Consider the following 15,503-nt stretch of genomic DNA (forward strand, 5'->3'; position numbering starts at 1 on the left):
CTTCCCCGGCTGCAGCCTCCCTCCCTGCCCCAGGGGGAGAGTGGAGAGAAACTGGTTGGAGAGAAAAAAGGGGCTCAAGTTTGGGGAGCCCTGGCATCTTGCCTGAGGGGGATGGCTGAGACAGGGTGCTGGCAAGGGGGAGTTCTGGGAAATACTCTAGACAGCCCACGTCTGACCACAGAAGAGGCTGCCTCATTGTGGGGGGGAAGGTTAGCAGGAGTTTCTATTGTGAACACGCGCCTGTGATTTCAGGTCTAGAAATCTGAGGCAGGAATCCAGGAATGGGGGAGGCCCCTCAGAGCACACTGGCTGCAGGAAGTGCATCCTTCCTAAGAATGGAGGCCAGTGTCTGGGGTCAAGGGCTCCCCTGGATAGCGTGGTCTCCTTAGCAGGCAAGCAGCACAGCATTTGGTCCCTGCCAGGCGCCTTGGGGAATGTGGGTCGAGGGGGTCGGGAAGCCCATGGGTGAAAGAACAGGATAGGACCCCCAAGGAGAGAGCAGGCCTGGAGCTGGGCCCCAGCAGGACTTCAGGCTTCTCTATTCTCTTCCTATTTAAATATGAGACCTTGAGAAATTGCTCAACATGCACCTTGGGCTCCTGCCTGAGAAATGGGCTAGAGGTTCTCAGGAGAGTGAGCCTTCCTTGGGGCCTGCTGTGGGCGCCAGCCAGAGGCCCTTCATAACTGCCTGTCTGCCTTCCCAGGTCTATCCCTTTAGGAAAGGTTTGTCAGAAGTTGACCAGTGGGGGAGGGGTCAGGAAGACCCTTGAGTTTCTGGGGTGTGAGGGTGTGCGCACCACTGCGTAAGGTTTGGGCTGCAGAGGTGTGAGGTGTGGACATGGTGCAGGGGCTGGTGGACAGTGTGGAGGTGTTCAAGGGACAGTAGGTGATCTGAAATGACTGGGGCAGTCAGGAAGGAGGCCAAGGGACCCCCCCAAAGCTAGTTGGAACCAGGCTCAGATGGAAAGCCAGACCTGTATCTCTTGGAGACAGAAGCCCACAGAAGTGGGAAGGGAGCCGGCCAGGGCTGTAACAGGGGGGCCAGAGCTGGCTGGGAATTAGGGAGCACTCAGAGGAGCTGATCCTAGAGATCTAGGCCCATCTGGACAGGGATCCCCAGCTGGTGCACAGAGGAAAGGCTGCCACAGAGATACCTGGGGCTCTGGAGGTGACCCGCAGAGAAGTTAGTGGGGAAGAAAGGTGGGGAAAGCGGGGTGTGGGGAACATTGGGGCCGTGGTCTTTGAGGGCAGCCTTAACAAAATGTCACAAAATGCGGCTTAAAGCAGCAGGACTGTATTCTCTCTCAGCTCTAAAGGCCAGAGTCTGAAAGCTCGGCCCGGGCCCCCAAGCTACGGCTTCCGCCTCCCTCTCATCACCTTCTCGTTTCCTCCTTGGCTGTCTGTCTAGAAGGACACTTGTTTGGATTTAGGGCCCACCTGGGATGATCTCATCTCAGTTTCCTTGTGAATGACATCCATAATTCCTTAAAACCCTTCTTCCAAATACAGGCACTCTCTTGGGGCCCGGGATGAACCCCGGGGGCTTGTATGGAGGGACACAGAACTGGCACCCTCAGACCTTCTGTCATCCCTGAGCCTCTTCCCTCACCCTGCCACTGTGGACACCAGGCCTCAGTCAGTCTGTCTGTCTGTCTGCCCCACGATGCTGTGAATTTCCACAACTCCTGTGGGTTGGGGCCTCTGCTGAAGGACGCCGTGTCCTTCCTGGGAGATTGATGGCTTCCCTGCCTCTTGTATCCTCTGCTCACCAAGGGCTGAGCCTGAGCTGCTGACAGAGGAGCCGGAATGGGTAGGACTAAGCTCTCCCACCCACATTGGCGGAGCCCCGGCCACTGTCCTTCCTGTGCCCCGGCTGGCCGGCTCCATGACCCGTCCAGAAGGTGGGGTTGGCATCCTGGTGGCCTTTTGGAAACCCCTCCTTCTTCCGAGAGTGGGTCTCAAGAAGCCACTGCTTTCCTCTGTGCATGTGGCCGTGTTCTCAGGCAGTGACCGCAGAGCTCACGTCAGGGGCAAGGCTGCTCACCTCGCAGTGCAGACTCCCCCACATGGACATCGGCAGGCCCACCTCACCCCGGCGTGGGGGAGGCGGTCTCTCCTCCCTGCCCTCTCTTATTCTGTCCTGCTTCCCCATCCTCCCCAGGGCTCACACTTGATCCCTGGTCCTTCTGAGCCCAGGTCCAAACTCCAGTATGGAGAATCGCCTTGGTTAGGGGCGGGCCCTGCTCCTAGATCCCTTGGTGCACACCCGTCAGGCTACAGTGTGGCCTCTTTTCCTCTGTCCCTGAAGAGGCAGCGGAGGCGGTAGGAGGCCTTTGTGTAAGCCCCCCAGCACAGGCCTGGCACATCGCCAGCCTCACAAATGCTGGTTGTGATTATTCCAAGGGAGGCTTTTGGGGCCAACTGGGAGACTCTGGGCCAGTCGGGACTGGCTCATGGGGAAAGGTTAAGGCTGGGGGGCTGAGGGCCCTGGATGCGGAAGGAATAGCAGCGGATGACATTGCTGAGCAAAGGCCCCGGTCAAGGGTAACCTTGAGGAATGCTTGGTGCAGGGTAGGGGCAGCAGGTCAGGGGGGCTGCAGATGGGCCCACAGGCTTGGGTGGCCCACTCAACATATTCTATTTGGCTCACATGGCTCCTAAAGCATTTGTGAAGTTGTCGTCAACACTGATTATCGGGAGACTTCATAAAATCCAGATTTCTGACTCAGGAAAAGATTGTGCCATTCTGGGTAAATGCCCTGTGTGGCTCTCCCTTTAGGAAAACCAGGGGTGGCCCAATTGGCCCCATCCCCACTACTTAGCTCCCCAGCCCCAGTGGCCATGAGGGAGGCAGGCTGGAGGCCAAGAGAGGGGTCCTGTCCAGTGGGAGGGACGGAAGGTGACCCTGGAGGTGGGGAGGGAAGGGGCAGCTACTGAGACACCGAGAAGAGGAGGCGCCGCCCAGAACTGAACCCTTTCTGGTCACTTTCTCAACTGCTTTCCGTTGGTCTTCTTCCTTCCTCTTTTTCACTTCCTTTCTTTGCCCACCTCTCCCCCTGCTGCCTGGGCCAACCCACCCACAGTATTACTCAGCACCCCCAACCCCCTACCTGTTTGGGGTGACATGAAGGGAGACCTCGGTCAGGATGCCCCGTGGTAGCTCTGTGGTCTGGTCCTTGCTGGGGTGCAGGCCTTTCTCCCCTCCCACAGGGGAGCCCGTCCAGAGGGTGCGAGCGTCATGTTGGATGGGAAGCCTTCAGAGCTGCTCCTACCCGGCCATCTGTGCAGACTGGCTCCTGAGTCAGACAAGGAGAAAGGGGTTTGCTAGAGAGAAGCCTGGAGTCGGGAGGACAAAGGCCAGAGGGGAGGCCCTCCAAGGGTTCGGACTCCAGGCCTTAGAGTTAACCTCTGACCTCAAGCCTCTGCCTGCAACCAGTGCTTTCTTAAGGTCCTGATTTCCCAGGCCTGGGAAGCCTGGGGGACAGCCAGCCTGGATGATGTTAGTGGTCACCACTGGCACTGCTGCCAGGGAGGTACCGCTGGGCGGGGGGAGGTGGCAGGGCTCACGCAGTTTCCCATGAGCCCTGGGTGGACAAGGGCAGGCAGGTGAGGAACAGGGGAGGGCACGGACCCAGTCACACACGCAGACCAGAGAACCTCAGAGGCCACGCAGTGACCCTCCCTGACCATCAGCCCCTTCATAAATCAGGGTGAGTACAACCACCGAACTGCTGTCCTGGAGATCCAGTGACAGACACATGCAGAGTTAATGAAAACATCACCTTTCACATCTCCCCTGCTGTCTGTGCTAGATCCTTTCAACACCCTCCCTGTGAGGTTCTTCAGGGGAATGTCCAGCCTGCCCGGGCCACCTCCTACCCACCCTCCCAGTCAGGCACCTCCTGTTTAGCCTTCAGTTTCCTCATCTGTAAAGCTGGCTTAGGTTGGTACCACTCTAAATGCTGACTGTCTCGAATTTGTGGCTTGATTTCCCTCCCCGCAAATGACTGCATACCTCATTAGTGGGCCTTCAAACCAGCCACACAAGAGCTGGTGTGCAGCGGGGATTGCAACAGTTTGGGCCCCACTTGGCCTGGTATTTTTCAGAGGCCCAGAACACAAGTAGTGGGAAAGAGACCTGAGTGACTCCACAGGGCCTGGCTAGCGGGGCCCTCCCCGGTCACCAACCCACCTCCTTTATTCCATTTCATCAGGAAACACATCAGCTGCTCCTTTCAGGTCCCGAAGATGATGCCAGGGCCCAGGCCGCTTTTGCTGCTGTAATTAGCAGAACTAATTGCATCTGACACGCTGGGTGTGGGGCAAACCCCTGTGAGCTCAAGGGTCTGGGCTGCTGGGCACTGCAGGAGCCCTGCCTCCTCCCACTGGAGGCCTGGCCCTGCTCCGGAGGGGGTGGTTTTGCTCTCAGACTGGAGTGGGCATTAGAACCAACTGTGGTGCCCATGAAAACGCCGGTGCCAGGCCACACCCCTGGAACGTCTGATCAGCAGGTCTGGGATTGCACCTGAAAATCTGCATTTCTAACAAGGCCCCAGGTGACACTGGTGCCGCTGAGTGGGGGACCACATTTTGAGACCTTTGGCCAGGGGGACTGTTGGGCTGATGAGAAAGGGATCCCGGGTGCTACAGTCAGGCAGCCCCGGGCGGGGGGAGCGGAAGGTGGGAGGAAGGGGTGGTGATGAACAGGTTGTGTGTCGGCACAGGTTCCTGCTGTTCCTGGTTTGTTGTAGAAGTGCTGTCAGGAGGAAGGGGGGTGATGTGGGGCCAGGGCTGGGGCTTCTCGCCAGGCTCAGAGGAAGGGTCTGAGCAAACCACTTCCTGGCAGACCACCTGCGCCCTCCACCCGGGGCACACAGAGGCCTCCCTGCACCCCCCGCCCCCGCTGTCCTGTGACCCTGGCCCTTTGCCAGGCTAAGTTTAGCTGTGACCTGCATGGGCCGCCAGACTTGTGGGCAGGAGTGGGCGTGGAGAGGAACTCAGCATGCTTCCTGCTGATTTCCTGGCAAGCAGACAGACAAAAGCCCTCCTAGATCCAGGTTTGTGTTCCAAGTTGAGCCTACTGATTGGGTGTCTCAGAGTACACATGGTGGGGGTGGGGGGCAGCCTCGTGGAGGTGAGAGCTTGGACCAAGGCTGATGGACATCAGTGATGTTGGGTGCCAGAGCCAGATGGGGAAGAGTGTGTTTGTACATGTGCTCGTGTCCTTGAACTTGTGAGAGGCTCCCAGCTTCATGTTCTGTCCCTCTGTCTCTCCAAAAGCTAAAACAACTGGATCCCTGCCCATTAACCCACTCGGACCCTCATGGACCCAAGGGCAGTGTTCTCTGTGACCCGGCTTGGGGAGGTGTGGCCCGACCTAGTGGCACAGTGCAGCCACATCCCTGCTCCCCAGCCCTCAGGGTGTCTCCCAGCGCAGAGGTGAAAGGCAGCGGAATGACAGCTGTAATCCCACCTGTTATTCAGGAGCAAGGTGGTGGCTGAAGCCAGCAGTGAGTCAGCGGGAACCCCACCTCCAGGAGGAGGAGGCTGGGGCTTCTCCCCTTTGCCGGGAGGCAGGGCGGCTGAGTGACGAGGGCGCATCTGTGCTTGCGAAGCACTTCTGAGCGTGCGTTCCTCCACGCCTCTGGCTCCGGGGCAGGGCTGCTGTGCTTGGCAGGTGAGAAAACAGGTCTGTGGAGACCAAGGGGGGAAAGCGCTGGTGCCGTAAGGTCTCTGTGCCGGGCATTCTTTCTCTTAACCTCCCTTTAAGAAGGATGAGTTCTTAGCTCCCCGTCAGGGTGGAGCCCGTTACCCGAAACCCCCCAGCAGGGGGTAAGATTCAAATCCAGGCCTGTGGGGTCTGCAGCCTGGGCTCCTGCCACCCTGCCAGACTGTCTCCCTGGCACCCCTCTCCCGGCTGGCTTGTGACCATATTGTCAGTGCCAGCGTGGCTTGCCAGGAATACGCCGGGGCCGGGTGGGGGGTGTACTCCCCCCAGAGTACTGATTGGGAGCATCGGCCTGGCCCACTCCATCACAGACACCTGCAAGCATGTCTACCTGCCAGCTACCCTTTTTGGAAGAAAACTTGCTCAAGGGCAAGCATTTTGCTAAGTGCTTCTCGATGCATTATCTTGCTCAAGTTTTACAGCAGCAAGCATTGTGATTTCCAGTTTACAGATGAAGAGACTGAAGTTCTGAGGAATTAGCAAATTGACGGCAGTAGGTGCCCGTGGTGGTCCCTAGCCCGGCGCCCGACCTGCAGAGCCCATCACTCCGGTTTTGAACCTTGCTGTCCCGGCACAGGGTGGTCCTCCCAGTCCAGCGCCCTCAGCGGGCAGGAGGACGCACACAGGCCGCACCGTGGCAGCTGTCAGTGGAGTGGAGGAGGGTTTCCCAGTCCCGCCCAGTCATAAGACTGTGGGGCGTCACTCCCCAGCTGGTGGGATCTGCATGGGTTGGCTTGGAAACTGACCTCCGGGGTTGGGAGTTGTTAAGTTATTGCTGTGACCTGTCAGGACCTGCCTGAAGGTGGCTGCTTATCATAAAGGGGCCCAGAAGGCCCTCCAAACCCCCAAATTATTTCCAAACTGGCAGCAGCCTGGTATGCTGCTATTAGTGCCCCACGCCTTATCTTAAAACAACGATTGACGTTAATCAGCCAACCTCACACTTCTGCCTTGGACCATCCCGGCAAAATTTTCCATTGATGTTGCTCTAATGGAGAAACCCGGACTGACCTGTTTCTGCAATTATCTAGCAAGCTGCTCCTTGTCTTGGGGAAGAAAAGCTTGCTAGATACCCCCCACCCCCGCAGCTGTTCCTCACCCCACCCACCTTGCAGTCTGACTTCCTCCACTTTCTCCTGCCCTCCATTTCCTCCTCAGGAGAAGGCACGTGGGTGCTACAGCGCTCACCCTGGAGGCCTGAAGTTGTCTATACACTGAAGTCTGCTCTGATTGCTGCTGCCCCTGCCCCAGACCCTTTTGGTTCTTGCTGACACCTGCAGCTGTGGCAGGGTGGAGTCACATCTGAGAGGCTTTGCCCAAGCCTGGCAACTCAGGTCAGCTGGCACTGCCAGGTAGAACCGCCACAGGTGTCCTTCCCTGGTGATAGATTCCCACTCCTTGGCACCATTAGGTTAAGAACCAGAATGGGTGGTTTTCAGGGTATAAATCCAAGTTCAAGAAAGGGGCTCAGGGACCTCCCTGGTGGCGCAGGCGGTTGAGTGCCGTGCTGTGAAGCTGTCCGCAGCCTCTGCAGCACTGGTTCGATCCCGGCTGGCCGGCGAGAATCCCACATGGCACAGCAGACCTCTCCTGTCTCACCTGCTGCTCCCCTCAGCAGTGTATTTCAGTCAGTCTGCCTGTTCTGCTCCCCGCTCTGTCTCTGGTGAATCCTCTCACCCTCCCACACCTCTGGCCTGTGCCCTGGTTCTTGCATAAATAAATAATCTTTAAAAAAAAAAAAAAAAAGAAAGGGGTCAGACCAGACCCAGAAGCTTCTACCAGCATGTGTTGGCATGTACCCGAGGGTGGGGGAGGAGCCCTTTGGGTTCTCTTTGTTGGTCATTTGCTCTTCTCACTGAGGTCACAGCAGGTACGGGACTGGAAAGTGGAAAAGGCAGATGGTTCATTCCCAAGGTTCCTGCTAGGGAGAACAGAGGGTGTAATGCAAGGCTTCCGAATAAGACAGTGCTGCTCAGGCTTTAATGTAGAGAGCAGGAAAAATGCCAGTTCAGGGGCATAGGGTGGGGCTGATATTCTGCATTTCTAACAATTCTGTCATAGCTGCTGGGAGTTGAGTGGCAGGGATTGTAAGGTACTAGCCCTTCCCCCAAAGTTCTAAAAATCCATTTTTCCTGGAGGAATATAGGGCCTCTCTGGTGGCACAGGGGTTAAGTCTTGGTGCTATCAGACTATACCAGCCACTGTGGTGTGAGTTTGATTCCAGGCCAGGGAGCTACCCACATGGCGCAGCAGACCTCTCCTGCCTCACCTGCTGCTCCCCTCAGCAGTGTATTTCAGTAGATCTGCCTGTTCTGCTCCCCACTCTGTCCCTGTGAATCTTCTCACCCCCCGCACCCCTGCGCCTACACCCCAGTTCTTGTATGCATAAATAAATAAAATAAATCTTAAAAAAAAAAAAAAGTTGGATGTAAAGTTCAGATGCCTCATGAGAGGAAAACCAGTGACCCAGTGACTCTGGCCGTCTCCGAGATTGTCAGGGGCGGGGCGGAGGGCACCCAGGAGAAGGCCAGGGGATTGCTGTCTGAATTTGGGGTAGGGCCTTCCAGATCAGGAGAGGTACAGGAAGTTGCTGTGCGATAGCTTTCCTCTTGTACAACAAGGAAACTGCCTCAGAGAAGTGAGCTGACACACCCAAGGCTACACAACCACTCAATGACAGGACTGGCTTTGGAAACCAGCCCTCTTGTTCTTAACCACTAGGCTTTACTGCCTTGAGGAAAGACACACTTGCCAAAAAGAGAGAAGGGGATGTCTGATTCAGGACTATTTTGGTTTCAGGTAATGGGAAACCCATTGAAACTTTTAGGGGTATTAATTGGTTCCCCAGAGTCCAAGCATACCTGGAGGTGGCTGGGGGGAGGGGTCTGCCATCCTCTATGTTAGCGTCTCTCCCAGGCAATCTCTCCTTTCAGGTAAGCTGAGAGCCACCTGCACTGCAGGTATAATCCTGTTGCCTAGGCAACAGGGTGAGCCTTTCTTTCATTGGTCAGAACAAATTCTTCTTCTCATTGGCCCTAATGGGCTTATGCTCATCCTTGAACCAGTCACAGTGCCAGAGGGGCCATGGAATAAATAGTCCAGTCACCTTGGGCCTGGCCATATGGGTCACCCAGCACATAAGGAATGAAAACAGAAAAGGGTTGGGTCCCCAAGAAAAGTGGGGTGCTGATGCCAGAAGGAAGAATGTCTGGGAAGAGGCCCCCCATGGTTGGTTGTTGAGCCAGCATCGCCGATGGGGACCATTGTGGTTCTTTTTCCCGCCGCGACACTGAGACTTGGGAGGAGACTGTGGGTTGGGTGGGAAAAGGACACTAAGACATTCTCCAGTTCAGTGGGGCAGGGGCTGGTGCAAAGGTCCAGGGAAGAAGTGGCGCTGCAGAAGGCCAGTCTGACCATCCCACTTTGTGTTCCCAGGGACACTCCAGCCATGGCCCTGGAGCTCTTCCGGGTATGCCTGGTGGTGGTGACCGCCATCATCAACCACCCACTGCTGTTCCCGAGGGAGAACGCCACGGTCCCAGAGAACGAGGAGGAGATCATCCGAAAGATGCGGGAACACCAGGAGAAGCTGCAGCTGGAGCAGCTGCGCCTGGAGGAGGAAGTGGCGCGGCTGGTGACGGAGAAGGAGGCAGTGGAGCAGGTGGCAGAAGAGGGCCAGCAGCAGAATGAGAACCGTGCGGCCTGGGACCTCTGGAGCACCCTCTGCATGATCCTCTTCCTGGTGATCGAGGTGTGGAGACAGGACCACCAGGACGGGCCCTCGCCCGAGTGCCTGGGTGGGATCGAGGACGAGCTGCCTGGCCTGGAGGGGGCCCCACTCCGGGGCCTCACCCTGCCCAACAAGGCCACACTTGGCCACTTTTATGAGCGCTGCATCCGAGGGGCCACAGCTGATGCTGCCCGCACGCGGGAGTTCGTGGAGGGCTTCGTGGATGACTTGCTGGAAGCCCTGAGGAGCCTTTGCAACCGGGACACAGATATGGAGGTGGAGGACTTCATTGGCGTGGACAGCATGTACGAGAACTGGCATGTGGACAAGCCGCTGCTGTGTCACCTCTTTGTGCCCTTCACGCCCCCAGAGCCCTACCACTTCCACCCAGAGCTCTGGTGCTCTGCCCACTCAGTGCCCTTGGATCGCCAGGGCTACGGCCAGATCAAGGTGGTCGGGGCCGAGGAGGATATGCTGGGCTGTATTTGTGGCAAGACCAAGCTTGGGGAGGACATGCTGTGCCTCCTCCACGGCAAGAACAGTTTGGGGCGGCCTGGCACCGAGGCAGGGTCCATGCTGTGTGCCCGAGATTCCTCATACCTGGACACGATGCAGGTCATGAAGTGGTTCCAGACAGCCCTCACCAGGGCCTGGCACCGCATTGCCCACAAGTACGAGTTCGACCTGGCCTTTGGCCAGCTGGACACCCCAGGATCCCTCAGGATAAAGTTCCGCTCTGGGAAGTTCATGCCTTTCAACCTGATCCCTGTGATCCAGTGCGACGACTCAAACATGTACTTTGTCTCCCATCTCTCCAGGGAGCCCTCTGGGGGCAGCCCCGTGTCCAGCACTGACTGGCTCCTCTCCTTCGCCGTCTACGAGCGATTCTTCCTCAGGATGGTATCCAAGGCACTGCCCGAGGGTGCCTGCCACCTCAGCTGCCTACAGATCGCCTCCTTCCTGCTCTCCAAGCAGAGCCGGCTGACCGGCCCCAGCGCGCTCAGCAACTACCACCTGAAGACTATCCTGCTGCACCTCCTGATGGCCCGGCGGGACGCCGACTGGAAGGCCGGGCAGCTGGGTGCCCGCCTGCACGACCTGCTCTGCTTCTTGGAGAAGAGCTTGCTAGAGAAGAAGCTCCATCACTTTTTCATTGGCAACCCCAAGTTACCCGAGGCCTTGGGGGTCCCCGAGGCCGTGTGCAGGGCCGAGCCGCTCAACCTCTTCCGGCCCTTTGTCCTACAGCGAAGTCTCTACCGGAAGACAGTCGACTCCTTCTATGAGATGCTCAGGAATGCCCCAGCACTCATCAGCGAGTATTCCCTGCATGTCCCTTCCGACCACACCGGCCTGCCCCCGAAAGCCGTCGCGTCATAGAGCAGCCAGGCCAAGAGGGCCGGGACGAGGCACCCGCATGTCCCACCCCAAGGGCACCGGCAGCTCTGTCCTGGGGGACAACGCGGGCTTTGTTGAGAGCCAGGGCTCAGCCCAGAGGGAAGCCAGTGCCGGGGAGGCAGCGCTCCCGGCTGGAAGCTGCCTGGCCTTCATGCTGCTGGGGCTGCTGGTGACGCTATTGTCTGGGCTCGGGGCTGACCCCTTGCAGCTTACTTTTGGATCACCACAAACGGTCAGGGTGATGCAGAACCTTCTATGGACACTGAGTTGGAGACCATGTAAATGTTGATTTGGACATCCTCTACATCCCCAGCCCAGGCTTGACTTGAATACCAATGGAGGGTCTGCAGGAATCTGGACAGGGACCGCGTGAAGACCCTGCACCCTTTATTTCCAGACATTCACTCTTGGCCCCGGGCATCTGCAGCTGAGCACGAAAAGGGACAGACGTGGGAGCTTGCAGCCACCCCCTCCCCCAGCCTGCACACTGGGGCTCTCCCTGGAGCTGCCATTTTTTATACATTGGAGAAAAGCCCCCGAGTCAGGGCCCCAAGTGGCAATGGCCTGTGTTGCACAGAAGTGGGTACTTGGTGTCAGCAAGACGTCTACGTTGCCGCTTTTTCAACTATGCGTTTCACTCAGGGTTCACCTGCTCTCCCCTGCCCCTTCCCTCAGCGTGTTTCCCGGACACGCTGGGCCCTCCTCCCGTGCTAGGTACAAGCTCAGCCCCTCACCCCTCTTTACTCTCTCCGCAGCTGGTCTCTCTGACCACAGTGTGGTAGGTATGGAGAGGGCCTATGCAGAAGGTAGAAGCGGACCTAGAGAGAGACACTGAGTGCTCCAGGCAAACAACGGAGCCTGGTACCTGGGTTGCTGGGGTATGGCTCATAGTCTGGCCTGGCCGCTGATACCCAGTTCAAAGTTGCAGCGCTGGGTGCAACTCGCCGTTGCCCTGAGTTTTCCTGAGGATGCCGATCCCAGACCAGGGTCTGCCTGAAAGCAAGAGCTGCTATGGACACCCAGCTCCCCAGTGCAGACCCTGTGGCCCCGTTAGGGCCCCCCTCACTGCTCCCTTTCTGGATGGGCCTTGCCGATCACACAGATAAAGACCTGAAGATCCTAACAGGCCCAGCTGACTGGGAACACCCAGCAGCCTCCAGGCCCCTCGGCTCTGCTGGCTCAGAGCTGGTAACTCTCTCCAGGTTCAGGAAACCTGCCTCTCCACTGTGGCTTCACTTTGGGATTTCCTCCTGGCACTGCCTCAGGAACCCTTGCAGAGGACCCAGGAGGAGGCAGGTGAGGACCCCCGCACCCACCTCGCTCTCTCCAGGGTTTCAGCAGGTCGTGCCTCTGGACCCCAGTCCCCATTCCACGGGCTCTCAGGCTCCCCGGAACGGAGGCAGGGACCCTGCCCTTGGTCCAGGAGAGCTCTCACCTAGACCTAGAAAGCCCGAGAAGAAGGATGGTTTGCCTCACAGACTTGGCCGTGATGGGACCTTGAAGCCAAGAAAGCCTTCCTGTGGGAGCTGGAGTTTGAGCGGCAACCTTGGGGCGGCCCCTCTCTCTGGCCCCTCAGCAGCCCCCCCTGCACTCCAGGGAGCGAACTTGCCTGCGTGGCGTCTCACCTAGATCCATGCCCGCCATCCTTGTCAGTTTCATTACCAGAATGGGGTGGAAGTCCTTATTTATTATCACCTCTGCTTTTCCCTTCCCCCCTTCCCCCTGATTTTGTTGTGCTCTGAAGACACCCCAGCAGCCTAGAACCAGCCTTAGGAAGCCAAGACCAAGCCTGGATCTCCCTCCGGGGAGCTTCTCCGTAGCTTCCAAGAGAAAGTTTACTGGAAAAATACCTCCTGGCCTCTTGTTTATTCCGAGAAGACAACTCAGCGTGGGCAAGGGGAACTTGTATGCACCAAAGTTGCTTTTGAAGAGAAAGAGGCAGGGCTTTTGTTTCATGCTGCCTTATTTATATGAAAGGAAGAATTAAATCTTGCAAGGAGTGGAAACTGGTCACGTGTTTGTTTGTAACTTCAGGAACTCTGTGAGATTCCCAGGGCAGAGCCGGGGTGGGAGGATGGGTTTCCTGTTGAGGAGCAGAGGCTCTCCCTTTTTATTCTGACATTTTCAGGAAACTTAAAATAACAAAATAGAACATTTCTAGCCCATCTATGAGGCAGCAGCGTTCTAGAAAGGGCCTTTGAAGGCCAGCTGTCGGGCGGATTCCAGGACAGAGCCTGCTGTGTGCAGTGAGGCGTGGCGCTGGGAAAGGGAGGGTTTGGCTTTCCAGGAAAGAGGTGGTCTGTGCACTAAAGACCACCCAGCCCTGTTCTCCAAGAACCTCTTTCCCTTCCCAAGGGTGCTAGGCCCAACACCCAGAGGTGGTTTAGGTTAGGAAGGGCCCTGCACTCACAAAAGCCACAGGCACCACCCTCCGCCTTAAGGACACAGCAGCAGCACATTGGGCTTGTAATCAGGGCGGTCATCAGAATCCTCTGAAGAGTTTGGTCAAATGCCAAGACCCTGCCTTGAAGCCACATGGTACCCACGGGAAGCTCTGTTTTTAAAGCTCCCTCTAGTGAGAGATGACACCCCAAGTTCAGGATGGCTTTTCACTTCCTTTCCTTAAGGAAACTAAAGAAAGCCCTGCTTTCCTACAGAGCTATTGGAAGACAGACCTAGGAGAGGCCAAGGAGCCTGCTTGGGCCCACGTGGCATCAGCTACACCACAGGCTTCCTGTCAGCGCAGCCACACTAGTGAGGTGAGCAGGGAGAGGACGGGGGAGGCAAACGCTGGTGAGCATTCTCCAGCCGATCATTCACGCCTGCAGCATTTATCGGGAGCCCCACATGTAGGAAAGCCAAGAGGACCAGCCTGTGCCCTGTCTGACGGTGTTCACCTGTGAAAAGGACCACGGGAAAGATGGAAGCACTCTGGTGGGATCAAAGGCCTGTTAGGCTCTGCTTCTCCAGGTGTGGCCTTACACTGCAGGTAGGGGTATCACCAGGTTTCTGGGCCACACTGCAGACTTCAGTATAATTGCTAGGAGTCTGGCAGAGGAATCTGCATTTTACCAGGGGATTCTAAAAGTCTGAGAACCACTGGTACTCAGAGATTAGGGTAGGGTGCTGCCTGACAACTTCTGAAAGTGGGTGAGCGTAATAGATGTGCACAACATTTTAGTAGCTCCCACTGTGTGCCAGGCACCCTTCTACATACCTTTACATAGACTGATGCCTTCAATTCCCATGCCGCCCCGTGATACAGGTGATGTCATATCCTCCCACTGTCAAGATGAAACTGAAGCCCAGAACCAGTAAGTGACTTGTCCAGGGACACAGGTTAGTAAGTAGCAAAGCCAGGATTGCAACCCAGGCAGTGCTGGTCTCTATGCTGATCAACACTGAGACATGGAAGCCAGCGAGACGGGAAGTGTTGAGTGGAGCTAACCACACAGAGTTCAATGCCTTGACCTCTAAGCTAAGGTAAATTTGGACTTCCTGCAATAAGCAGTGGTGAGCCATTGGTGATTTCTGAGTGAGTCAGTGACTTGATTGGCCCCAAACTCTGAAGTCCTAATGATGTGATCAGTGCTCTCAGCGGCCATGGGGCTGTCACCGGGGTTCCGAGCAGTCTGTGAATGTCCAAAAAGTCCTAACTCAAGTCACTCTGAAGACTGGTTCAGAATGTTCTCAGGCTCCGGCCGATCCACCTTGTGGGACTGGAGGGTTGTTTGGTTTGGCCCACGGGCCCTAAGCAGGGAGCCAAGAAGCACACAGTGAAGGAAATGTACGCCTTCGCCTCACCACCTTCCGCCCACTTCACCCTCAGCCCCCTCCACCCTGCAAAGGCATCTTGGAGAGCTAACTTTTCTCATTGCCTTCCTAAGATAGCTTGTTTTTCTAACTAGTTTATATATATACACACAATACAGTCATGGTAAAAAAAATCCAAGTGACAGAAAAGTAACATAAAAACTCCCACTCACGACTTCTCAGTCCATTCCCCAGCGCTCAGCAATATGGCTTTTCTTGTGCATCCTTCCCAAATGCTTTCTGTGCACACGCCACATGTGTGGATAGGTCTCTTGAACACTTTGTTCTACACTATTCTTCCAAATAGCTGCTTACTAATCTCACCATATATGTGGATAGCCCTAACTACCCAATCCCAACCCCAAGCCCCAAATATTGAAGCCTCTCTTGTCTTCGCCATTATAAACAATACTATAGCGAACATCTCTGCGTAAGACCTGCTGTGAAATGACCCTCTCTGGCCATCCCAATATTCTGTACGCCATGCTATAGGGGGATTCACCACTAATCATCTTTCCATAAAGATTTATTCAATGTTCATGACTTCAGAGGGAGGAAAAGGCATTTGAGCAGCATGTGTTCCACTCTGAGCCAGGCGTTAGGTGGGAAACCAGAATCAGTCCAGGGCTTTGTCCCAAACAAGTAGGTCTGTTAGGAAGACAAGAACTAGGGCCACAGAATAATCAGAATAATGAAGGATGGGTAAGTGAAAGTGAAGCCTTGTAGCTCTGTGGCCCACATGGGGTGAGGGCACTGGGAGAACCTGATCAGTTGGGGTTTGAGCTGTGAAAGTTCTGGCTCCTGTACACATGGGGAAATGTGACACGCCTCAAGAAA

At 56.3% G+C, this 15,503-nt stretch overlaps 1 protein-coding gene across 1 annotated transcript; it reads left to right on the forward strand.

Annotated features, from left to right (window-relative positions):
- Positions 1–9,176: 9,176 nt before the first annotated feature.
- ITPRIP (inositol 1,4,5-trisphosphate receptor interacting protein) lies at positions 9,177–10,835 on the forward strand (the record flags this gene model as incomplete). Its single annotated transcript, XM_084246257.1, has 1 exon — positions 9,177–10,835. One exon carries the CDS (start codon positions 9,177–9,179, stop codon positions 10,833–10,835), a length of 1,659 nt encoding a protein of 552 aa, XP_084102383.1.
- Between the last annotated feature and the right edge of the window lie 4,668 nt (positions 10,836–15,503).

Source organism: Talpa europaea (genome assembly GCF_964194135.1).
Source record: "Talpa europaea genome assembly, chromosome: 10".
NCBI lineage: Eukaryota > Metazoa > Chordata > Mammalia > Eulipotyphla > Talpidae > Talpa > Talpa europaea.